At 42.1% G+C, this 27593-nt stretch overlaps 1 protein-coding gene across 2 annotated transcripts; it reads right to left on the bottom strand.

Moving 5' to 3' along the window:
- Positions 1-978: 978 nt before the first annotated feature.
- Positions 979-21053, bottom strand: LOC129857797 (F-box/LRR-repeat protein 4-like). 2 transcript variants are annotated; one of them, XM_055926380.1, is made up of 9 exons: positions 20922-21053; positions 15281-15560; positions 14764-15106; positions 12355-12691; positions 10961-11205; positions 10324-10537; positions 3646-3717; positions 3173-3485; positions 979-2928 (listed from the first exon to the last, which is right to left on the bottom strand). In XM_055926380.1, exons 2-9 carry the CDS (start codon positions 15432-15434, stop codon positions 2765-2767), a joined length of 1842 nt encoding a protein of 613 aa, XP_055782355.1. In that variant the 5' UTR covers positions 15435-15560; positions 20922-21053; the 3' UTR covers positions 979-2764. The 2 variants fall into 2 exon arrangements, with proteins under 2 accessions (XP_055782355.1, XP_055782356.1); XM_055926381.1 differs by lacking the exon at positions 20922-21053 and having other exon boundaries at positions 14764-15104; positions 15281-15365.
- Positions 21054-27593: the final 6540 nt, after the last annotated feature.

Here is a 27593-nt window from a genome sequence, read left to right as displayed (position 1 = left end):
GAATACTTCACCGGCAGCCGCCTCGTTCTCCATCATTAGGGCAAATTACAGGGCCACAATATACATCATTAAACCGGGCACAAACAATTTATTAAAAGGCAATTAAGGAGACAAGAGAATGTCACTTCTCCCTGTAGTATTAATAGGCAGTAAAACGGCAGAGGGTTAAGGCTAATGCTGAACTTCCAGTCAACCTGACTAATGGCCTCTAGTTGTTCCAAAAACACAAGATTACCCTTTGCCTAGCTAGCCAAACTCCTTGCTCTGGCCAAATGTTTTGCCACGCCCACGGGCATTAGTTTCTTCTCTGCAATGAGTCTGGATCTGAGTAACTCCATGACAATTTCTAGAACGGAAAAAACATTCTAACCGTTCTGATTGGTCCCAGACACCGATGGACTGAGCAAGAGCCAGAACAAATATGTGTAAAGCCTATGGGTAAAGCAGAGGTTTGAAAATGTGTCAATGGCTTTGTTACTCCGATTGGTTAGAGATGATCCGATCACTGATTACTTTGTTTGGTACAACACCCCTCAATTTGACATCCCCACAAACTACTTCAATCACGGCAACCTCAGACTGAAGTTCATAGCAAACAAAAGAGCAACGGGGAAAAAATTCAGTTTGAGTCGTAAGGCAAGAAGACTCTACCCCTACACTTCAATATAGTTATTTCTGTTGAGTCACCGCTCATGATAAAAGGCACCTCAGGGGGGAAAAAATGGTTGTACATCAAACCTTTTTCATCTAAAGAAACTTGTCATTTTAGGGTTCGTTGTTGGGTGAAAAGGTTCTACCTGGATCCAAAAATAATTATCCTACAGGGACAAGCCAGAGAACACTGTATGGCACCTTTCTATTTAAAGAGTGATCAAAACAAGGTGGGGTAATGTTAACACAACGTACACTATGAGCCATAAATACAAGGCAGTCGAACCTGGCATTTCAATGGACATACAGTTGGGGATAAATACGAGGTCTCAGTCATCAACCTTCAGTTTATTTAAAATTAACGCACCCAGTTTCGTCGTAGTAGAGGTGCAACCTTTTTCAATACTTTAGAGCGGTTATTTGCCAGCGAGTCTTGATGACACCACACCTGACATTCACACTTAGTTAAGGGTACATTACTAAAGTTTTTACAAATGGCACAAAGTTCGACCACACACACACATCCAAAACTAACTGGGAAAGGTCAATCACTGCAAAAATAGCAGGTCCACATAAATAAATGCCTTTAAATAAAAGTTGCATTACAATGTGGTGAAAATTGTGATGATTTTGGTCAACTAGTGACCGGACAAAGGAGAGGAACTAGATTTGTGTAGCAGGATGACAGATTGTGTGTGTTTGTTGTACAAGTGTTAACATGAATATGTTTTTCAATAGTTTGCCTGTGCAGGTTACTTTAGTGATTTGAGTGTGACCAGACCACGTTCGCAAAGATAAAAGAAAATGTAATCCAACAAGCAGACATTCACATAACTGCCACTTAATAAAAAGGGAATTGAAAGATGGAGATAAGATTCTGTTTAAAAAAAATATGGCTTTGCATATGTCAATCAAGATGACAGATCTGCATGGGTTTCTTCACTGGTCAAATAAAGCTATAGTGAGGGACCTGGGATTTGCTAGTAACTTTGGTAGGAGGGCAGGAAGCAAAGCATTACAAATTACTGACACACATGGACACCACATTCAGTCATGAAAATAAGGCACAAAAATACTTAACATACTAGCTAGCATGTGCTCAAAATGAAACTTCAAGTTTTGCATAAAGGTAGATTCAGCTATACAAATGTCAGTAGCTGCATATCAGGCCGATATCCACAACAACAAAGATAGTGAAGCGAGAGGATAATCTACTTCGCAGTAGTTGCCCCTGAACTGTCACATTTGCAGGAGAGTGAAACGACCTCCCATGCACATGCGAAGATTCTCTGTATGGGAATGTGGGTGCTCACAAGTACAGCCTATTGTATAGCGTTTATTCCTCAATATCTTTGTTTCACACTGCTGCTCGTATCGCTGAGTCTCAGTTTAAAGGAAATGCTTAGTAGCATTGGAGATGTGCAATAATATACTACAAGATCAATAAATAATTAAGGATAGTGATATAATTTTACAATCATACAATTTGCACAATATTCAACATCAAATACACCCCAAAAATGTTTTGTCTCAGTATCGGGTGCCAATTTTTCTGAACTCCCATAATTTTCGTTGTCTCAGAACAAACTGTGGCAGTGGAAATCAAACAGGACAAATGTTTTGCTGAAAAATAATAATAAAACAAATTAAAACAATATGAACAAAATAAAAACCCTGAGATTTCAGATTCAGATGCAACATTGAGGTCACCCATTTTACAAAATGCGTCACAGGAGGGGCGGGACAGATGACAAGCAGCCACCAGATGTGTCAGTTACTAGGCTGACCAACGATGAAATCTAGCGGCTTTGGCAGCCGTGACCCTGATTTCAACCAGTTTTACTCTTAAGACTCTTTCTTGCATTCAGCGGCTTGACACGAGGAGACTGTGTTGAGGTGTGGGTGAGGTGTTCAGCTGATGCTCAGGGCACCACAACACAACACTCCTAACCGTTCAGTCCACATTACAATAGGCCTCAGTGCTCTCAGCCGTCAGGCCCATTCATTCTACCCACTGGAAATCCAGTACTACTCTACCCTGCTAGTCTAAATTAGCACCTCCCCCTGGTGTCCCTGTGTCACTGCTCCTGTGTGAGGGTGGGGCTGAGTGAGGTCACTGAGTAAAGCTCTTCTTGATGGCCACGTTGGGGAAGAGTCCGCAGAGCTCTTGGACGATGCGGGCGTCCACCTGCGAGCAGAAGGACACGTCCAGGAGGAGGAGCTTAGGACACGCCTGCAGCAGCTTCCTCAGGGAAGAGGAGCTTACCATCCGGGTGCCTGTCAATCAACAACACAAACATACCACATGAGGGAGCAACATTTATGTGACCCCTCAGAAATACATAGATTAATCAGATAGGCAATTACAGACAAATAATAGTGAATACTGTGTTTTAAATGCTCCAAGTAAAATACTATATCAAATATCAGGTGTGAACATAAAATGACTTTATATAAACTTGTGTGAGAGACCGAGAGAAAGAGAGATAGATTAAGAAAGAAAGGGGAAGGTAGTACCCACCCAGTATGTCGAGGTGCTGCAGTGCGGGGCAGTTGGCAGCCAGTTCCTCAATGTCCGAGTCGCACACGGTGCGGTTGGCGGTGAGGAAGAGCTTCCTCAGGCACGGCAGGTTTCGGGCCAGGTGCTGGAAGCAGCCCGAGCTGCTCTGCAGTGTGGAGCACCAGCCCAGGTCCAGCTCCTCCAGTAGTCTGCACCCTGCAGCCAGCTCGGCCAGGCCACGCTCCGTCAGGTTTCTGCAGCGCCACAAGTCCAGGGAGCGCAGTGAGCGGCAGCGGACAGCCAGCATGCTGGCCACCACGTCATAGTCGTCTATCTGCAGGGAGAACATAGGGGTGGTGCTGTTAGCTAACATAGAATGACTGAATCAATTGTCATGATTTTTGATTGTGGTTAGGAGTTAAGCTGATCCTAAAATGTCTATCTGGCGCAAGAGAAGGGTATGATAGTGAGCGCATTTGTGGGGGGCATCTTACCATCACACAGCTCCCCAGGTTGAGGTGTCTCAGCTCAATGCAGAACGTTAGGATGCTCAACATGGCTGTTTGCTGCAGCAACATAAACAAAGCAAGAGAGAGAGAAAATGTCACGAAGTTGAGGTAAGTTTCTATCAACTCACCCAAAATATGATGATTGCACCCCTTTTTGTACACACACAGTAAAATGAGACTGCGGAATGTGTGTCAAAGGTGTCACTTCAAAAATTACAATAACAGGTCTGCCCATGTTATTCAATATCTCTCCAAGATGACTTGGTCGGGCAAACACACAACTCAACAGTATTAGGGTAGTATAACATTTCAAAACGTTAAAAAAACACATTTGCTTATCACCTATCCACCATTGCTCGACAGGGAAAGAGGTGAGATTTCAATGTGGAACTGTCAACATGCCACCGAATGGTAATTGAGTGTGTGTGACGTGTACTTTAGCAAGCATCTCGAACGCGTATGCTTGTGTGTTTCGAGTGTGTGTGTTGTGGTCTCTTTTTATGCCTATAGACAGCCAGAGAACTATTTAATTATACCAGTGACAGCTTAATGACAGACAACAGGGCTGGATGACACATAGGACTGCAGACACACACAGCCTGCTCAGACTGCCTGCAGTAAACAACCTGAAAGCCTACACCTCAACCACACTGCACTGGAAAAACTACGGTATGGTGTCGGTCTTAGGAAAAGGCTGAAACATGAGAACAACACTCAGAAATGCTCTGTAAGGTTTTGTAGCAAGCCTGGGCGAGAACAGTGACCCGAGCTCTGAGTTCATTACAAATGATGACAGCAGAGAATTAGTCCTACGTAAACCACAATGATGCCATCCACAGGTCATGCATCTAATAGGAAACCCAACTACCTCTTAACCCATACACCGCCAATATACCCATGTGCATTAGCCTAAAAATAAGGCATAACTTGTGTTAGAACATCATCTCAATATATGCTACTCAGCAAACACTTTTAACCAAAGTGACAATGCAGTGAGTGCATACATTTTTAGTATGTGATCTCTATGGGAAATGAATCCACAACCTTAACGCCGGCATCATGCTTAAGTTATGGGTGCCCCAAGGTTCGATACTCGGCCCACTACTGTTTACAACCTATATAAATAACATCGGTAATGCTTTAAAATGCAGATGAAACAGTGTTCCATTGCGCCATCGGTTGGCCAAGCCTTTTCACACTTGAAGTCTGATTTTCACTGCGGAGGACACCATTGGATCTAAAGCTAGTACTAAATTCAAACAAAACACATGCTTTTTTTTCTAGGTCCCATAACCCAGATTTAACAGAATTTGTAATTACTAGTATGAACAGTAGTCACAAATTGAGCGAGTTCCTTCCTACAAATATCTTGGTATCTGGCTTGATGACAAACTGTCATTTAAAAAACATGTCACTGAGCTGGTGAAGATGTTGAAGTTCAAGGTTGGTTTCTTTAACAGGAAAAAAACTTTTGTTAATAGGAAGGAAATTGTCCAGGCCACTTTTATGTCTATTTTGGATAATGGGGATATTGCATGCAGCAGCATCTACACTTAAACCAATTGATGCTGTTTTCCATTGTGCCCTTATGTTTATTACTGGTGATGGTTATAGAACTCACCATTGTGTTTTGTATCAAAAAATGGATTGGGCCTCTCTGTATGTAAGGAGAGCGCAGCATTTCTTTGTGTTTATCTACAAAGCACTCATACAGAAACGTTGTATGTATCTATCATTAATTCAATTTAGACATACAAATGACCAAACCCGGTCTCAGGCTTGGATAACACTGGACGCCCCTTCGGTCTCCACAGTTGCTGCTTTTTGTTTTTTTGCGCCCTTGATTTTGTTTTTTTAAATATATTTTTTTATTTCACCACGTAGGCCAGTTGAGAGCAAGTTCTCATTTACAACTGCGACCTGGCCCAGATAAAGAAAAGCAGTGCGACAAAAAACGACAACACAGTTACACATAAACAAAACGTACAGTCAATAACACGTGGAACAACTTACAGAGCTCTCTGAAATTAGATGTTCTGGTCCCCCTTGGTTAGTTCAGAGTAATGATCGGAGACCTCTATGTTGATAAATGGGTCTGTTTTTCTTAATATGGTTTGTAATTTTGTATATTGTATGTGTTTGATGCATTTATGCAGGGCTCATCTGTAAAAGAGACCCTAGTGTCAGAATGACTTTCCTGTGAAAAAAATAAATAAAATGCTCTTGCCACATTCTTACCAATTGAGCCACACTGAAACGAAGGAGCAATAGCATCACTGTTCTTAACAGCGCGCCTAATGTAACAGATTCAAATCTCTGTTAGAAATGTAGAAAGAGTGGGAATCTAATAGCGACAACTAGGATGGTTGCTAATATGACTAGGACCGTTCCTTTGGCTTCTGGACAATCAAAGAAAGTTGATATGAAAACCAATAGAACTGGAGAGAAATGCTGTTTAATGGCATGACGTCTTCATAAAAGAATTGCCTCCATTTCTATGGCTGGATTTTTGGTAGGCTACTTTGAAGCAGGGTAAGACTTTCCTCGTTACAGGGAAGTAAAACTTTCAGGTTTCAAACAATTGGCGCAACGGTCTAAGGCACTGCATCTCACTGCTAGAGGCGTCACTACAGACCCTGGTTCGATTCCAGGCTGTATCACAACCGGCCGTGATTGGGAGTCACATAGGGCGGAGCACAATTGGCCTAGCATCGTCCGGGTTAGGGTTTGGCTGGGGTAGGCAGTCATTGTAAATAAGAATTTGTTCTTAACTAGTTAAATAAAGGTTAAAAAAATATATTAAAAAATACTGCCTCATGTTTACATTGCAAAGTGGTCGGTGACGCGCTGATAGCCTGCCTACCGTTGACTATAGCCAATGCACTCGAATGGCAAATGGGAGGCTCACTTTAATTACGAGTTGAGATTGAGAAATACAAATTGGAACTCTTTTTAAATTGTGGCCATCAAAACAGTTAACAATTCTAAATGCAATCGTGTGCTATTTGTTACGCAATGACTGGGCTTATAAAAGGTTGTTTCACTCCAGTAGACTACCAGCTTTTTGAGGAGCTGCTCTCGAGCTGTCTGACAGTTGATAGGCTATTCCGCTCCTCAGACTAGGCTCTGTATGACGTGCACGTGTGATAAGTAAGATACATGATTATGGCTAACGAAAATACACACTTGCCAATTTAATTCCAGTAAATTATGCAAATTAACCTATAGACTGATAAGCATGACCGGTCAAAAACGGGCTAAACGATTAGCATCCCTATTTAGCATACAGTGCCTTGAGAAAATATTCACACCCCATTGCTTTTTTCACATTTTGTTGTGTTACAGCCTGAATTTAAAATGTATTGAATTGAGATTTTTTGTCACTGGTCTACACATAATACGCCATAATGTCAAAGTGGAATGTTTTTCAAAATGTTTACAAGTTATAATTAAAAATGAAAAGCTGCAAGGTCTGGAGAGAATAAGTATTCAACCCCTTTGTTTATGGCAAGACAAAATAAGTGCAGGAGTAAACATTTGCTTAACAAATCACAAATTGCATGGACTCACTCAGTGTGCAACAGCGTTTAACCCTTTAAACCCCAATATAATTATAGAATGCTGCTGTAGATTACTGAGAATTTTCAAGATAAAGCTCATTCTCACACATTTCAAACAAACAGACATAGCTCAAAAACAAAGAACAAAATGACAATTACAAGTTAACTTAAAGAATTGTGCTCTTTAAAACTATGCCACCACATTCATGTCAATAGGAATGACACTCTTTGTCTTCCATTGTGTAAAGACACTATCAAAAAAGGATTAACACTCAACACAACAAAAAACCCTAGAGTTTTAAAATTGCAGTACATTTGACTAAATTACTCACTTAAAAATGTACCAAGCACAACCCATACTTAAATATTATTATACATATGAATAAATCAAATTATCCAAAATGTGATCAGACGACAATATTCAGAAACTTTTTCAAAACACACACACAAAGTAATCCATGTGATTGACAATAATTCTTACTTCTGTAACAATGTTGAAATGCAAACAACTATTCAGAGACTACAGTATTTCAAAATGTAGGTAACCTCGCGAAAATAAGATTTAGTTCAGACCCGGGCTGACACAAAATGTAGGTAACCTCTCTCAATAAGATTTAGTTCAGACCCGGGCTGACACAAAATGTAGGTAACCTCGCTCAATAAGATTTAGTTCAGACCCGGGCTAACACAAAATGTAGAAATAGTAGCCTCCTTTGACAATTCAGTGAATGCAACAAGTATTAGATAGAGACGGAAAAAAGAGAATATACAAAACACAACAACTGTTCAGAGACAAAAGACTTGTAGGACAAATTCATGTTTCACACTGTCACTTTAGTGTTTGCATTTAGCCTACAACATAGAACTTCTAGAAGCATGGCCCCATCCTGCAAAGTGGCATAGACCACGTAGAGCACCCAAAAGGAGGTTTCTACATATCTCTCATTTTTTGCACTGCGTCCTCTCTTGTGCCCTTCAAACTTCACCTGCTTTCAAATTAGTTGCAACTCGGTCGACACGCCCTGGTGCCACATTCGTCTCCCCTCTTCCTGCCACTGTAGCAATATCAAAGTGAATGCACAAGCAGCATTTTGAATGCCTTCAGGGACCAGCGCCTGTGTTTTCTGGGAAGGGGCCTTTACAGGATCCCCCATAAAATGTACGCTTATGATGGCAATGTTGAGCATCCCCCAAAACACATACTTCCACCATTTTCTACCTGTGCGTCCAACATTGTAATACCTCCTCAGTTGGTCAAGATGGTCAACCCCGCCATTGTTCTAGTTGTAATCCATTACAAGCTCTGGAACAGATAGAAGTCCGTACTACTTTTAAAAACAACTCCAAAACCCACGTCACTGTCACTTTAGGCCCAGGCTGTGTGGTAACAAGGGTGAATAGTGGGACTTAAGGCAGACACGCCATGGAAGTGTTCCCCTCTCGGGTGTGCTCCCTCTCCCTCCACTCTTTTCTCCCTCCTCTTCACATCTCTATCCCTCCAATTATCTCTAACTCCTATTCCTCCCTGCCTTTTACTGCTGAGCCCTGACTCTCGACATCACTTCCTTCACTTTTACTGACCTAGAAGAACAGTAACAGAGGGAGAGGAGCAACATATAGGATACAATTGTAGTCAGGCACATAATCTCTCTCCCTGTCTTGCTCTTCCTTCCTCTACACATACTCTCTTCCTAATAAGGGGTTTCCATAATAAATTGTGTGATAAAGTTAGCTACACGCCTCCCATTCCACACATGCACGCACACACACTCTCTCTCTCCTCCAATCAACTCTTGCTTTCTTGCCTGACAGACTAACTAATTAACTAGCTGGCTATAGCAAGCAGTTTCCATATAATTACATTGGTAGAAACAAGACAAAACAAGCAACTAGTTAGTTGACTATATACAGCTAAACACTGCAACTATTTCCAAGAGACAGAGAGCAATCATTCGAGCTTGACCACTGGCAGGGATGTGCTCGCCTGTACCAACCAAATTATGATTTACTAATCTGTGAGCTATTCCCCAAGTATCACAGCATCAAACATTGAAGACACCAATACCTCACAAAGAAGGGCACTTATTGGTAGATGGGTAAAAAAAAGAAAAAAAGGCAGACAGTGAATATCCCTTTGACCATGGTGAAGTTACTCATTACACTTTGGAATGTGTATCAATACACCCAGTCACTACAAAGATACAGGCGTCCTTCCTAACTCAGTTGCCGGAAAGGAAGGAAACCACGAGGCCAATGGTGACTTTAAAACAGTTCATGTTAGAGTTGAATGGCTGTGATAGGAGAAAACTGAGGATGGATCAACAACATTGTAGTTATGCCACAATACTAACCTAATTGACAGAGTGAAAAGAAGGAAGCCTGTACATAATAAATCTATTCCAAAACAAGCTTCCTGTTTGCAACAAGGCACTAATATAATACTGCAAAAAATGTGGCAAACCAATTAACTTTTTGTTCTGAATACAAAGTGTTGTGTTTGGGGCAAATCCAATACAACACATTACTGAGTACCACTCTCCATATTTTCAAACATAGTGGTGGTATGCTTGTAATCATTAAGGACTGGGGAGTCTTTCAGGATAAAAAAAAACAAAACGGAACAGAGCTAAGCACAGGCAAAATCAGTGAAGACAGTGAATGTTCCTGAGTGGCCGAGTTACAGTTTTGACTTAAATCTACTTGAAAATATATGGCAAGACCTGAAAATGGTTGTCTAGCAATGATCAACAACCAATTTGACACATCTTAAAGAATATTGAAAGGAACAATGGGCAAATGTTGCACAATACAGGTGTGGAAAGCGCTTAAATATTTACCCAGGAAGACTCTGGTGTAATCATACAGCTGTAATCATTGCCAAAGGTGCTTCTACAAAGTATTGACTCAGGGGTGTGAATACTTATGTAAATGAGATATTTCTGTATTTAATTGTCAATACATTTGCAAAAAGTTTTCACAGTCATTATGGGGCATTGTGTGTAGATGGGTGTTTTTTTAATTGTTATTTAATCCATTTTGAATTCAGGCTGTAACACAACAAAATCTGGAATAAGTCAAGGGTTACTTTCAGAAGGCACTGTACCTCTATCTTTGTGCGGTAGAGCACTAGCCGGCGCAGTTGGGTGAGCTTGGAGATGTGTGTAAAGGCCTGGGGGTGGAGGCGGTCGCACGAGGACAGGTTGAGCTCCTGCAGCCCGGGACACGTCTGGGAGATGACCTCCAGACACGGTTCACTCAGGAAGTGACAACACGACAGCTCCAGACACACCAGGCTCCCGCCACATGCCTTCATGAAGCTGAGGGGGAGGAGGGGGAGGAAGTCAGACCTGTGTTGTGGCAACACAATATTAACAGGGAAGTTCCGGATTTGACAACTTTATGTTACTTTCAGTCTCAAGTTTTATTAGTTGCATGTACGGGATACACATGGTATACACCGTCCAACTAAAAAATGCTTACTTGCAGGTTCCTTCTCGACAATGCAACACCAATAAATAATAAAAGGTAAGAATATGAACATAAAGTAAATGGCTCAGTAGAATAAAGATTTTAGCACAAGTAAAATACAGAAAGGTAAAATTCATAGTCCAATATTTACACAGATGGTTCCTCACCCTGAAATCAACGGAAGTGATGGGCACACACATGCCACACTGAAGTCAGAGGCCAATGAACCACAAAGGTCCAGATCCTCTAGCCCTCCCACCCCCATAACTCACCTGCTGAAGCCAGTGAGGGTGAGGGCTCCGCGGTTGCCGGTCCAGGAGAGGTTGAGTCTCTGGAGCAGGGTGCAGCGGCCCTGCAGGTGGCCCAGGGAGGTGTCACTGAGGCGAGCCCAGTACGGCTGCAAGCTCAGCTGGATGTACTGGAGGGGGTCACAGCAGTGCTGGTGGAGTAGCTTACAGGTCTGGGTCAGGCGACACAGGTCGGGCAGGGTCAGGTGGCTGACTATCAGCTGGATCAACTGCAGGGGGAAGAGGGAGGGAGGGAGAATTACACAAAGAGAATAAGAGAGAAGGGAGGATAGTGGGAGAGGGGTTAGAGGGAGAGAGAAAGATAAATAATGGAGGAAGAGAGAGAGATAAGGAAAGCAAGAAAGAAAGCAAGAGAAATGTAAACAGAAGGGATGATGTCAGGCAGAGCAGATTAATATAAAAAAGTGTATGTGGCACACACACAAAGCAATATTCTTGTGGCAGTGAATCTGCTTGTTTGTCTAATATGGATGTGTGCTTCTCTCAGTAAGACAGAGGTAGAGAGAGAATAGATGTGTGTATGTGTGCAGTGAATAAACAATACACTGTGTGTTCAACAGGGTATCAGCAAGCAGATAATAGCTATATTGTATTTCACACACACACAGGTTGTGAAGAGTATGGCAGCGGTTTGGGGAGTAGTAATTAAAACCAAGAGAATAGCCAGTGTTTTTAAGCTTGACTTAGAAAATATGACATGTCTTTATGACATGAAAATTACTAAGCATAATATCAAATATCTCCATGGGTCCAAGCCAGTATGTTTAGGTCTATGGGAGATATCTTTTGTCAAATTAAGTCCTCGCAAAGTGCAAAAACATTTTCAGTAGATAGGACTACACTCAAAGCTGCAATATGTCACTTTTTGGGCAACCCGACCGAATTCACATTTAAAAAAATAGATATCACGTTATAGATCTGTCATTCTCATTAAAAGCGCATCTAAGAAGCATTATATCTGTTCTATGTGTGCTATTTCTATGCTTCCATTAAGTTTCACTTCTGCATCTTTTACTTTCAGTTTTGTACACCAGTTTCAAATAGCTGAATATACAATATTTCTGGTAATGGAAAATATTTTTCATAGCGGTTTAGATGGTACAATGATTCTCTAAACTATACTTGCTTGTTTTAGTCACATACACTGAAATCAGGCTAACTATTCACATTTTTGCAACCAGGAAATGGCGGAGCGATTTCTGCATAGTCCATCTTTAAAACCAAAGCGAGAATTGTTTGGAGAACAGCATCTTGCAATTGTCCTGCAACTATTGCTGTTTCGTGGACAGAAAATACATCCAGCAGCCATATACGAGTGTTGTAGTATATGTGAGTGTCTAATAGCGTATTCTCCCCACCTCGTAGGGCAGTTTATCGAAGTATCCATTCCCCAGGTTAATGTGCTTGCCATCCCCGGCATGTCTGGAGGAGGCTCCCGGGTCAGACAGCTCCTCATCACTGTCACTCAGGTCACAGATGTCGATCCTGGGCATCTTATAAAGGGAGAGGATGGGCCTCTCTTTCTGGCCGCGCAGGACGACGGCGTCCAGCTCCGTGTAGTACTTTAGCAGGGAGCTGTTGACCTCCACGCGGATCAAGTTGGTGGGGAAGCTCAGCTGCTTGATGCTGGGGGAGAACTGCCTGGCCTGGGGGGTCAGCACCTTGGTGGGCTCCTCAGCCCACAACACCTCCCACCTGGGGACAGACAGAGGTACACCTCTCAGGAAGTACACACGCACTCACCACTCTTTAAATCTGAGACATTCACTTAGTGCAGTTTTCCCATACACATACTAAGCCTAGTCCTGAACGAATAAAACGTGCTCAATGGAGAATCTAAGTGAAAGTGCTTCTTATTCCGAGACTAGGCTTAATCTGTGTCCGGGAAACCAGCCCATAGAGTACAAACCCGAATTCCGTTGTGGTCCTCTGTAGCTCAGTTATTCGAGCATGGCGGTTGCAACGCCAGGCATGGGTTAGAGTGCCAGGACTACCCATATGTATTAAATAACATAAAAAATGTGCACCAATGACTTTAAAAAAGGTCCAATGCAGCCGTTTTAATCTCAATATCAAATCATTTCTGGGTAACAATTAAGTACCTTACTGTGATTACCTCTGACCATTTTAATTGATTTAATTGAAATAGCTTCTTGGCAAAGAGCAGTTTCTCAAGCAATCATTTTTCTAGGACTGTCAGAGTGGTCTGAGTGGGGAGGGGGAAACTGAAAACTAGCTGTTATTGGCAGAGAGGTTTGGAACTCTATCTTATTGGTCTATTAACTCATTCATAGAAAAACTATATTCCACAATTGAGAGCATCTTGACTGGCTGCATCATTGCTTGGTTTTACCCCTGCACCTCCCTCGATCGCATGGCACTACAGAGGGTGGTGCCGACAGCCCAGTACATCACTGGGGCCGAGCTCCCTGCCATCCAGGACCTCTATATCAGACGGTGTGAAAGGAAGGCGCGGATAACTGTTAAAGAATCCAGGCACCCAAGCCATAGACTGTTCTCTCTGCTTCCACACGGCAACTGGTACCGGAGCAACAAATATGACACCAACAGGCTCCTGAACAGCTTCTATCACCAAGCCATAAGACTGCTAAACAGATAACAAAATGGCTACATGGACTATCTGCATTGAACACACGCTAGTCTGTTACATATCCTGATGCCTAAAACTCAAATTAAACGGTGTCTCAAATAGTCGCCTGTCCCTTTTAATAGTCGGGTATCGGCACACATTTCAGCACTTAAACGCCTGTTTCAAATAAACGCTGGGTCAAATTGAATTGTTTGAGGTTACCATGGACACAGCTTTGATATTCTTACGGTCATGTGCATTAAAAACATTCTTTAAAAATGCCGTCATCGTTGCTAGCCATGGCGCCACCAAAAAGAAACCACAGCTTGTGATTACCCGGTACCGCTCTCCATGGTGCTGAATGGCGAAATTGGGGTGTATGATAGGCAGCTTAGTCTTTGCAAGTCTGACCTGGGATAGATTTGTTATTATAATGGTAAACAATAAACAATATGGTAGTCTTTTCAAAATTGTATTGAGCAAATGCTGTGTGCATTAAAGAAATAGACAACTGACTCAAATAGAAGCCTGTCTCATAATACGCACCGGTTGTGTTGAGAGATTGAAGTAAACGAACACCCTGGCTATTAACTTGAGTTTTACGGTATATATATTTTTTTACCCTTATTTTACCAGGTAAGTTGACTGAGGACACATTCGCATTTACAGCAACGACCTGGGGAATAGTTACAGGGGAGAGGAGGGCGGATGAACGAGCCAATTGTAAGCTGGGGATGATTAGACGACCGTGATGGTATGTGGGCCAGATTGGGAATTTAGCCAGGACATCGGGGTGAACACCTCTACTCTTACGATAATTGTCATGGGATCTTTAGTGACCATAGAGTGTCAGGACACCCGTTTAACATCCCATTCGAAAGACCCCAATCACTGCCCTGGGGCATTGGGATCTTTTTGTTTTAGACCAGAGGAAAGGGTGCCTCCTACTGGTCCTCCAACACCACTTCCAGCAGCATCTGGTCTCCCATCCAGGGAACTACCTGGACCAACCCTGCTTAGCTTCAGAAGCAAGCCAGCAGTGGGATGCAGGGTGGTATATAGGGAAGGTGTGAAAGTGGCTATGGATAAAAAGCAGAGATTTTACAATTTTGAAGATATGAAGATTTGTCAAACTACATTTCTACAACCCGAGTCCCACACCACCACTGGTCCTTACCTGACGTCTGTGGGAGGGTTCTGAGAGAAGGGGTTGAGGGAGCAGGCCATGATCTGGACAATGGCCCCCGGGTGGTAGGTCTCCAGCACCTCCACAGCTGTGGGGTAGACGGGCTCCTCAAAGGCCAGCTCGATGTAGTCCTGGCTATGGAAGGCCTTGGGCGTGCGGCGGAAGGGCAGAGGCGCGCTGGCACACTGCTCCCACCACGTCCCGTAGGCCCTGAACACGGCCGTCTGGGTGAAGTCCCCAGAGCTGGGGTAGACGTTGGGCATGCCGGCCAGGTTCCACATGGTGTACGACATGCTGTTCTCACTGCCGTAGTGGGAGCTGAAGTCCAGCACCTCTATAGGATAGGATAAGGTTAGTCCATCTGATCCCAATCCACCAGACAAAAGCACACCAACACACATTTTGGGAGGAGCACAGTGTCAGCTCCAGTGCAGCACACCTGGAGCTATTTTAAGGGGTTGGACTAAGTGCCTTGCTCAAGGGGACAATAGCAGGTGAATGTTCATACCTTTGGCATACTGTTCCACCTCCACGCTGATGGGCAGGGTGGCCCGCTGGCCTGACTCCACAGCCCGCCTGCTGGTCAGCGCCTCACCCCGAGTTCCGCTCCTGGACCGGCGCCGCAGACAGATATAGTAAAACATGCTCAGAAGGGTTAGCATAGGGAACAGTGGGTCAGGGGAGCAGTGGGCTGGGTGTGGCTTGTGGGAAGAGGCCCCAGAAGCCCGCCTGGCTCGGGAGGTCGTGCTCAACACAGCGCAGGCTACAGGCCCAGCCACATACAGGACCTGTGGGTTCGGGAAAGAAACAAAAAGACACACAAGGCAAGAGTTAGAAAAGCAAGACAGAAAAAGATTCCCCATTGATCTTCAAGAGCGCTAGCAGTAAAATCCTTTCTTTTCTTCACAAATTCTTCACAAATAAGCAAATGTATCTGTCTAAGGGATGGATCGAAGTCAACTTTATAGCTTGCTATTACAATAATAGATTTTATTAAAAACAATATATTTCTTGCTCATGATGTTATTGAGTTCTTGACCTCACAATAAGCCAGATTCAAGTAACTTACACCGTGGTTCTGAAACTTGAAGCATTGCGGCACAATCAATAATTGCATAATTCATTTCAATCTTCATTTGAACAAAAGGGCTTTGTGTTGGAGCCTATTTCTTCCTATTTAAGAAATAAAAAGGTAGGCCTACCTGTTTGACAGACAGAATTAGGCTATAGGCTGATATGTCCATAGATTTGGTCGGTCAATTACTCCACCCACTGTGCACTTTTTAAATAGCCTACCTTTATGTCAGTGAAGGGCTGTTAAGTTAAATCCAAGACTCAAATTGAGGGGGTATGAGAGGGTGCCATAAGCCTGCCTTTTATTAAAGAAAATGGCAAAAAGCAGAGGCCTACCCCTTGTCATCTTAAAACAGATCCAATTGTATAGAGTGATCAACAGTGCCTTCGGAAAGTACTTTTCCCACGTTGTTAGGTTACAGCCTAACATGCTGACCAGACCGGACACGTAGCATGCGCGATCGTTGCAAAATAAATGTTGAAATATATGTTATTCAATTATTGCACCCACACTGCTCGCGCGCACCAACGAGCGTCTGCGTTACCAAGGTCTAAAATAGAAGTCATTCCTATTTCTGACGCAGATCGCGCTGAAAGTCCTGCCTCTCCCATCTCCTCATTGGTTTATAAAAGCAAGTACCCACGTGCCATCTCCTCATTGGTTATACCCACGTGGGTGATTTAAAGACGAACTGTTTTGCCGGTTGCCGTGGTAATACTATGAAAGTTTAGATGCGATCACCATTTAAGTTCAACGATGAAAAAGCCTGGAAGGAGGAGAGATGACTAGAAACGATTCGGTTGGCCGTTTTAGGTGTGGATTTAATTAATTTGTTGGAGTAGAGGACCTTGTGCATTTCAGGTAAAATAACAACTCAATGTTTATATCCCAGGACAAATTAGCTAGCAACAGCAAGCTAACTAGCTAAATTACCATACATGTTTAATGCTTTTCAACCTGTCCCCAAATTGATGTCATTGATTTAGAGTTTGTTTTGATATTTGAACCTTCGTGTCGTGATCGCGTTTGGTGTAGGGGGACAAAATAAATTTGGTTTGGGTTCCGTGTTATTCTAAAATTGATTGGGGAAAAAACAATGACAAAGTAAAAAAAACAGGTTTTTACAAATTTTTGTTAATTAATAAAAAATCTGAAATATCACATTTATATAAATATTCAGACCCTTTACTCAGTACTTTGTTGAAGCACCTTTGGCAGCGATTACAGCCCAGAGTCTTCTTGGGTATGACGCTACAAGCTTGGTACACCTGTATTTGGAGTTTCTCCCATTTATTTTCTGCAGATCCTCTCAAGCTCTGTCAGGTTGGATGGGGATGCACAGCTATTTTCAGGTCTCTCCAGAGATGTTCGATCGGGTTCAAGTCCGGGCTCTGGCTGGGCCACTCAAAGACATTCAGAGACTTGTCCCGAAACCACTCCCGCATTGTCTTGGCTGTGTGCTTAGGGTCATTGTCCTGTTGGAAGGTAAACCTTCGCCCTAGTCTGAGGTCCCAAGCGCTCTGGAACAGGTTTTCATCAAGGAGCGCTCTGTACTTTGCTCCGCTCATCTTTGCCTCAATCCTGACTAGTCTCCCAGTCCCTGACGCTGAATTACATCCCCACATCATGATAATGCCACCACCATGCTTCACAATAGGGATGGTGCCAGGTTTCCTCCAGACATGATGCTTGGCATTCAGGCCAGAGGTCAATCTTGGTTTCATCAGACCAGAGGATCTTGTTTCTCATGGTCAGAGTCTTTAGGTGCCTTTTGGTAAACTCAAAGCGGGCTGTCATGTGCCTTTTACTGAGGAGGGGCTTCCGTCTGGTCACAGGCCTGATCGGTGGAGTGCTGCAGACATGGTTGTCCTTTTGGAAGGTTCTCCCATCTCCACAGAGGAACTCTGAAGTTCTGTCAGAGTGACCATCGGGTTCTTGGTCACCTCCCTGACCAAGGCCATTCTCCCCCGATTGCTCAGTTTGGCTGGGCAGCCAGCTCTAGGAAGAGTCTTGGTGGTTCCAAACTTCTTTCATTTAAGAATGATGGAGGCCACTGTGTTCTTGGGGACATTCAATGCTGCACACATGTTTTGGTACCCTTCCCCAGATCTGTTCCTCGACATAATCCTGTCTCTGGGCTCTACGGACAATTCCTTCGACCTCATGGCTTGGTTTTTGCTCTGACATGCACTGTCAACTGTGGGACCTTATATAGGCAGGTGTGTGCCCTTCCAAATCATGTCCAATCAATTGAATTTACCACAGGTGGACACCAATGAAGTTGTAGAAACATCTCAAGGAAGATCAATGGAAACAGGATGCACCTGAGCCTCAAAGGGTCTGATTAATACTGTAAATAAGGTATCCATTTTGTGTTTTTATTACACTTCTAAAAATCTGTTTTTGCGTAAACATTATGGGGATTATGGTAGATTGCTGAGGATTTAAAAATGTTATCCATTTAAGAATAAGGGCTGTAATGTAACAAAATGTGGAAAAAGTGAAGGGGTATGAATAGTTTCCCGAGGGCACTGTATAACAGCGCTTTGGTCCGCAATGTTTTATGCTAGAAACAAGCTGTAAAATACAGAGGAAAGACGTGACTCGGATGCATATGGGAATATCATTGATTAGTTGACATTCAGAGGCTGAGCTACAATCTTCTATAGCCGAAGAAACACAAACTAGACTTTACTTGGGAAGTAATCTAATTGTCACTATCAATTGATTAAGCTACTCACTTTTTGTACAATAAAATGTTTAAACCCAGACAGCTTTTAGGGAAACACTTGTAACCTTCTCTCATTGGGTTAAGCCACAGAAGAAGAGTAGCCAGAAGTTAAAACTGTCTGTGTAGGCCTAACTTTTGAAAGTACCAAGCTCATTATCCTAATGACGTCTCAAATTGAATTATTAACAGGGACAGTTTCTTTGCAAACAAGACCCACTGATTTGGCATGCAATTCCACGTCATTCTACGTAATTTTAATACCACACAAATTACAGAAACTGTCCCTGTTAATAATTAAATCTGAGGCGTCATTAGGAATCTGAGCTTGGTACTTTCAAAAGTTAGGCCTACCCAGACAGAGTATGCTTACCCACGCAGACAAATGTAAGCCAGCAAATACGATGGTAGATTCATCCAATGTTTTTGCTATAAATGAGATCTTTCCACCCCTACTCTTCTCCACGGTGAACCCACAACCTTCTGGCCAGCAGCCCTGAGCACTATCAACATTTCTGCACTGCCATGTAACAATAACAGGACAAAAAGTCAAAGAAGTGAGGGCAAATAGTAGACATATTCTCTGCTATCCATATTGTTTTAATTATTATTTTGGGTATAGGGGAGGGTCACTTGTTTTTCCAAGCATTCAGGGAGGGTTTAGGTCAAATATATTTTGCTTGAGGGAAGGCCATCCATTTTCATTTCAGAGGTCAGACTTTCACCATGTAACCCTTATAACATTTACTCCCTAGACTGACATTGTATCTTTTAGTCTACAAAAGTTTGAGTATTATTCTCTACCTTAGCAGTATGTATGTTTTTTGGTTTGCTGTCTGTTTCTTCACACCAAACAGATGTTTGCTACAGTACCGCTCTGCCACACAGTGGAGAGAATGGGCCAACTCTCCTTGATTACTAGTCCTGATGATACCACTTTGGTTGGAGGTAAGTAGCAAATGGCTCAAGGAGAGGGATATACTACAAAGCAAGATCAATGAGTTAGCCAGCTAACTTGTCTATATATTCTGAAAAAAACTTAGTTTTTTAACGTTTTTATTTTAAAGATGAGCTTGAAATAGGCATGGTCTGATTGACCCAACAACATATTTCTTAGTTTAGCTTTTCTAATGAACCAGCTAGCTGGCTTACTTATTGATTCTGTGGTCCCGTGTAGCCTGTTGGTAGAGCATGGTGCGTGCAACACCAGGACTGTGGGTTCCACGGGGACCAGTATGAAAAAAATAAAAAATAAAATCTGAAAATGTATGCACTCACTACTATAAATCAATCTGGATAAGAGTGTCTGCTAAATGACTAAAATGCAAAATGTAGTCTACCCCTCAGTTTTTGGTCAGATAGCACACAAAACACTCCACAATGGCATCACACCACTCATGTCATTATCGAAGTTTGCACTGTGGTTTCAGTGTTACACAAAAACGCCTAGCCTAGGCTTACTGTTACATGTCTAAAATGAGGAAGAACTGCTGTCGTACTTCCTGCCTAACCATTCAGGTTTTCCATTAACACAATCTTCCTCTTTGGTTAGGCCTAGGCAATATCAATGTCATATAGCAATCATAAATTATAGCCTGCTCCACCACATGAATTTAGTCTCAAACCAACAGATTGGAAAGCAAGTTTCCTTGCAAAGATACTGGCAAAAAGATTAAAACATTTCAGCACCAGATAATACCTTCAAAGTCAAATTATTGTATTATTGATAAATAATACTTAATGTTGAGCTGAAACATCAAAGCTTTAGATGTGTCAAATTATCTTTCCTCTACGTGAGCCTACCCCCGCCCTAGCCAATTTTTGTAGTTAGAATCCCTTTAGTTTACACAAATTCTTGACATAGCTAGCTAAGCTAACCCTTCCCTACCCCAAACATCTGTCAACTAGCGACAGAACATGCCAATGCAGCAATGACAGATTTAGCTTGTTACGTCGTCGTTGTTGTTGTTGTTGTTGTAACGTTACTTAGTTGTTCTTGTGATGTACTATAGCTAGCTAATGATAAACCATGGAACACACATTAACGTTAATCACCCAGGAATGTGGCTAGGTTAGCTGTGATTATCTTGACATATGGTGGACCACAAATAAACCAGTAAAAGTAAATATAATTTCAGCTCAAACTGATGCATATGCTCACTTAATCTAATATTTAGAAGACATGATAATATGACGTTTGTAACTGAAGAACATGTAAGTGGATATTGTAGCCAGGTAGCTAACGTTAGCGTTGGCTAGCATGATTTGTCCAGCTAGCAAACGACCAACTACTGTGGAAGACTCAATAATAAGAACAAATATAACAAGGTTTACATATGTACTTACGTTAACAGTAGATCAAATTAAGCATTCATATAGCAAGACTGTCTTTGTTCCATATCTGAGATTATTTTAGCAGAAATCCTAAAACGGCAGACTTTTGTTCTCACTTCTGTTTACATCGAGTATTAATGCCTATGAAACAGAGCATTGTGGGAATTATAGTCTTTTGTACTGGAAATATATTTATTCTGGTTTTGTGTGTGTGATTTATAATCAGGAATTGAAAAAAAGTGTGAATTAAACATTTGTCTGTCAGAATTGACTGAGAATGTAGTGGTGTGACATTTATCCTCTCCTGCCACAACCTGCCTCTGACCTCTCAAGGCAGAGGGACTGCATTGTTGGCTGTCCGTCACACACACACACACACACACACACACACACACACACACACACACACACACACACACACACACACACACACACACACACACACACACACACACACACACACACACACACACACACACACACACACACACACACACACACACAGACAGATATATATATATATATATATATATATATATATGAGAGAGATTAATGGATGCTTATGGTCATGTCTTGGCTGGCATTTGCATAGATGAATGACTTGTCCATTCACTTTGTCTCTCTGGTGCATTGAGGCCCTATTGTCACCACAAAAGAGCAGTGGATCCCTACGGAACCCTCAGCAGCCAATCACAAGCCAAGCTCTCATTAGCAGGCGTCCTTCGTGGGTGACGAGAGCCGATTAATTACCTTTGACTAACAGAGCTGCATTTCTCTCTTTCTCTCAATTTTAACCTTTTGTTTTTTTTGTAAAAAACACATTTTCATGAACATCAAAAACTTTTTTTTAAATCTTTAAAGCTTTGATTTCAATTAAATGACCAAATAGCCAAATATATTTGAAAACATAAATTAATTGACACGATTAGCATATTTTTCTTGTCAGACAAAAATTAGAAAGGAGAACAATTCAATGCGTTCATTTGTATTATATGTTTAAAAAATTAATAATTTCCTTTGATTATTTCTTATCCCTAGAATAGGCTTTGAGACTGCTGTGGTCATTGGACACTGGCTGAGGTACATTACCAAGACACTGGAACAGAAGAGAGTATCAGAGGAGAAGCTGGTGTCCATCCAGCTGCAGAGTTAACGAGAGAGCAGGGGGATGATTTGGAGCCAGAAGGCACCGGGGCTGCCAGTTCTGTGATTGACAGTCCAGGCCGCTCTCAGTTCCTCTAGGCATCACCGCCGCCTAGCCCGTCTACTGTCAGGCCTTTGTTCCGGCCCACTGTGCACACATGCATATACACATGGGTGAGCACACACAAATGCAAATGACCACACACACATAGACACACACACAAAAAAAGTTACTTTCTGTCCCTGTGCTTTGCCCCAGCTGTCAGAGGCTTAGTTAAATAATGAATCTGCCCCTCTCTTGCCTCTGTGGAGAGGCTAAAGAGGGAGTCAGACTAACCTAATGTAACATACTGGCTTGGTTAACGAGTACCACTTCCTCCCGATTCGGCCCATACCTGGCGCAAACTCGGGACCTCTGCCTTGCTAGCACATGTGATCACCCTCCTGAAGCGTCTTACAGGTCAGTGCCACACTTCAAGCTGGCTATTCGCTGGCGCAAGTGGAGACACTTCAAGCTGAGGAGTAAGTTTCACACATCCACATGCGCTACCTTCACCCCTCAAACTTACTCAACAGCGACCCCAGCGTTGAGCCGAGCGCAGCTGGAGATTTGGTCACTGCACCACTGTAAAGGACGTCACGCTGCTTGCTTAGTGAGTACCACCTCCCGATTCGGCCCCACATTCGGCCCCACATTCCGGGGGGGGGGGGGGGGGGGGGTTATCGGGGGAGGTTCTCTTCTGCACTGTTCAACCAATCCAGTAAATGTGGAGGAGGAGTTCAGAGGGAGTGTAGCCTTGTTAACGTCCAAAAGCGGAAGTCACATCACAGGCTTCCTTCCATTTCCCCTGGAAACCGACAGACGGTAGAGAGAGAAGCCGCTCTGCATAGTTATAGCCATGCTTAACTTCCCAGGCAGCCTTAGTCAAGCCACATGGGGTAACATCTCATGGGGTGCATAGAACATCCAGCCATGCCTAGCGCCCATCCCCCTCCACATTAGCATAGAATCTGACCAATGCCATGCCTTACCATAGAAATAGATAGGGTGCACTCAGTATGTTCACCAACCCTCATCGAAGTTGAATACAGAAAACAGACAATGGTAGACAATGTCATAATAGTTCTGATGTATTATTTCCATGTATATATTTGATTTTTCTCACGTCAAATAAGTCAGCGGTCAAACGTCCCAGTTATTAGAAACATGACTTCCAGGTGCCAGTATGTTTATTATTCACATGCATTTGATATCCCAACAGGTGTTAACAAATGTATGCTGCACATCACCCCAGCATGATGCTCGACTGAAGTCACATCACAGGCTGAAGCACAGGGTCTCCTCTACAAACACAGAGGGTAAAGAAAGGTGAAGAAAGACTGAGGCTGAAAAAGAGAGGAGGTAATGTGTAAGTGGGGGGGGGGGGAAGCAGTGAACGCAGTAAATAATAGAGGAGGGTAGGTGTATACTGTATCAATATGAAGAATAGAAGAAAAGATGGAGGTAAAGTCAAGAAAGTGAGTCGAATGGCACAGAAACACAGCAAAAGATTTGTTTGTAGGAGGAAATGCTAGGAAAAAACAAAAAGGACTGAAGAAGAAGAAGAGCATTCTTTGCATTTTTGAATCTGATATACAGTTGAAGTCGGAGGTTTACATACACTTAGGTTGGAATCATTAAAACTTGTTTTTCAACCACTCCACAAATTTCTTGTTAACAAACTACAGTTTTGGCAAGTCGGTGAGGACATCTACATTGTGCATTTCACAATTTCTCCAACAATTGTTTACAAACAGATTATTTCACTTATAATTCACTGTATCACAATTCCAGTGGGTCAGACATTTACATACACTAAGTTGACTGTGCCTTTAACCTGTTTGGGCTGCAGGGGCAGTATTGAGTAGCCGGATAAAGGGTGCCCATTTCAAACGGCCTCGTACTCAATTCTTGCTCATACAATATGCATATTATTATTACTATTGGATAGAAAACACTCTCTAGTTTCTAAAACCGTTTGAATTATATCTGTGAGTAAAACAGAACTCCTTTTGCAGCAAACTTCCTGAAAGGAAGTGGAAAATCTGAAATCGATGCTCTGTTCTAGAGCCTGCCTATTAATGTCCTTGATATGTATTAGTATAGATGCACTTCATACGTCTTCCACTAGATGTCGACAGGCAGTGAGAGAAGAAATTGAGTGAATAACTTGATCTGGGGTCAAATAAAAGCTCTCGGCATGACGTGTCACCAGTTTCCTGTTTTCTGGAGAGCGTGTGAAGGGACCTGGTTTTGCCTTCTGATAAGCTGTCGTTATGGACGACTAATATCTCCGGCTTTGATTTTATTTGATACTTGACAATATCATCGTAAAGTATGTTTTTTCAATATAGTTTTATTAGATTATTGAAATTTATTCGGGACGTTAGGCATGTTGCGTTGTGTGCCTTTGTTCAGGAAGGAGAGCTTTGCGCTACTTTGCTAGCTTTCCGTGCTAATTGACTGGAGAAGAGGACATTCTAAATCCAAACAACGATTGTTCCCGACAAAGGACCCCTTGTAAAACATTCTGATGAAAGATCATCAAAAGTAGGCCCCATTTTATGATGCTATTTCATATATCTGTCGAACATGTTGTACTAGTCGTTTGCGCCCAGATTTTGGGTACTCTCTCGCTATACCTAAGCTGGATGTCGTAATGAAGTTATTTTTAGAATTTTAACACTACGATTGCATTAAGAACTAGTGTATCTATCATTTCCTATACAACATGTATTTTTTAGTAACGTTTATGTATAGTTATTTGGTCAGAATAGTTGAGTGCCATAAAAATATCTGCACATTCTGGGAAAAAGATGCTACGTTAGCACAATGTATAACCACTGATTTCAGCTCTAAATATGCACATTTTCGAACAAAACATAAGTGTATGTATAACCTGATGTTATAGGACTGTCATCTGATGAAGCTTATCAAGGTTAGTCAAAAATATATATCTTTTGCTGGTTTATTCGCTATCGCTAACGTGCCTATTGCTATCGCTAACGTGCCTTGATGAATGAATGCGGTAGTGTTGTAGGCTATTGTAGTAAGCTAATATAATGCTATATTGTGTTTTCGCTGTAAAACACTTAAAAAATCAGAAATATTGGCTGGATTCACAAGATGTTTGTCTTTAATTTGCTATACACCATCGATTTTTCAGAAATGTTTTATGATGAGTATTTAGGTATTTGACGTTGGTGTCTGTAATTTCTCTGGCTGCTTCGGTCCTATTTGTGACGGTAGCTGTGATGGTAGCTGCAATGTAAAACTGATTTATACCTCAAATATGCACATTTTTCGAACAAAACATAGATTTATTGTATAACATGTTATAAGATTGTCATCTGATGAAGTTGTTTCTTGGTTAGTTTGGTTGGTTCTTGGTTAGTTAGGTTGGCTTTGTGCATGCTACCTGTGCTGTGAAAAATGTCTGTCCTTTTTTGTATTTGGTGGTGAACTAACATAAATATATGTGGTGTTTTCACTGTAAAACCTTTTAAAAATCAGACATGTTGGCTGGATTCACAAGATGCTTATCTTTCATATGCTGTATTGGACTTGTTAATGTGTGAAAGTTAAATATTTATAAAAAATATATTTTGAATTTCGCGCCCTGCACTTGAAGTGGCTGTTGTCATATTGTGCCCGGCTTCGGGCTTGCAGCCCAAAGTTAAACAACTTTGGAAAACAACTCCAGAAAATGATGTCATGGCTTTAGAAGCTTCTGATAGGCTAACTGACATCAACATTTTTACAAATTAATAAAAAATGTCTTGCGTCAACAAGTATTCAACCCCCTTTGTTATGGCAAGGCTAAGTAAGTTTAGGAGTAAAAATGTGCTTAAGTCACATAATAAATTGCATGGACTCACTGTATACAAATAGTTAACATGATTTTTGAATGACTACCTCATCTCTGTACCCCACACAAGGTCCCTCAGTCGAGCAGTGAATTTCAAACACAGATTCTACTACAAAGACCAGGGAGGTTTTCCAATGCCTTGCAAAGTAGGGCACCTACAGTTGAAGTCGGAAGTTTACATACACTTAGGTTGGAGTCATTAAAACGATTTTTTCTTGTTAACAAACTTTAGTTTTGGCAAGTCGGTTAGGACATCTACTTTGTGATTGACACAAGTAATTTTTCCAACAATTGTATAGACATATTATTTCACTTATAATTAATTGTATCACAATTCCAGTGGGTCAGAAGTTTACATACTCTAAGTTGACTGTGCTTTTAACCAGCTTTGAAAATTCCAGAAAATGATGTCATGGCTTATGAAGCTTCTGATAGGCTAATTGACATCATTTGAGTCAATTGGAGGTGTACCTGTGGATGTATTTCAAGGCCTACCTTCAAACTCAGTGCCTCTTTGCTTGACATCATGGGAAAATCAAAAGAAATCAGCCAAGACCTCAGAAAAATATTTGTAGACCTCCACAAGTCTGGTTCATCCATGGGAGCAATTTCCAAACACCTGACGGTACCACATTCATTTGTACAAACAATTGTACGCAAGTATAAACACCATGGGACAACGCAGCCGTCATACCGCTCGGGAAGGAGACGCATTCTGTCTCCTAGATGAACGTACTTTGGTGCGAAAAGTGCAAATTAATCCCAGAACAACAGCAAAGGACCTTGTGAAGATGCTGGTGGAAACGGGTACAGAAGTATCTATATCCACAGTAAAACAAGCCCGATATCGACATAACCTGAAAGGCCGCTCTGCAAGAAATAAGCCACTGCTCCAAACCGCCATAAAAAAGACAGACTACGGTTTGCAACTACACATGGGGACAAAGATCATACTTTATGGAGAAATGTCCTCTGGTCTGATGAAACAAAAATAGAACTGTTTGGCCATAATGACCATCGTTATGTTTGGAGGAAAAAGGTGGATGCTTGCCGAAGAACACCATCCCACCGTCCCGCTTTGCTGCGGGAGGGACTGGTTGTCACGATCGTGTGGGGGAGAGACGGACCAAAACGCAGCATGTGGAAAATAAGCCATCTTCTTTTTATTGTGAAGAAGGAAAAAACGAAACAAAACACTTACAAACTAACAAAACAACAAACGACCGTGAAGCTATAAACGTAGTGCACACACACAGGCTACAAACGTTCACCATAGACAATTACCCACAACAAACTAAAGCCTATGGCTACCTTAAATATGGCTCCCAATCAGAGACAACAGAAACCAGCTGTCTCTAATTGGGAACCCATTCAGGCAACCATAGACTTTCCTAGACAACTACACACAACACAACATAGACACAGCTAGACAACTATACTAAACATAAACCCAACTACTCTAAATAAACCCCCTAAACCTTACAACCACCCTAGACACTACAAAAACCCACATAAATTACCCATGTCACACCCTGACCTAACTAAAATAATAAAGAAAACAAAGAATACTAAGGCCAGGGCGTGACATAACCCCCCCCTTAAGGTGCGAACTCTGGGCGCACCAGCACACAGT

Source organism: Salvelinus fontinalis, chromosome 6, assembly GCF_029448725.1.
Source record: "Salvelinus fontinalis isolate EN_2023a chromosome 6, ASM2944872v1, whole genome shotgun sequence".
NCBI lineage: Eukaryota > Metazoa > Chordata > Actinopteri > Salmoniformes > Salmonidae > Salvelinus > Salvelinus fontinalis.
This window is presented reverse-complemented; position numbering and strand designations above follow the sequence as displayed.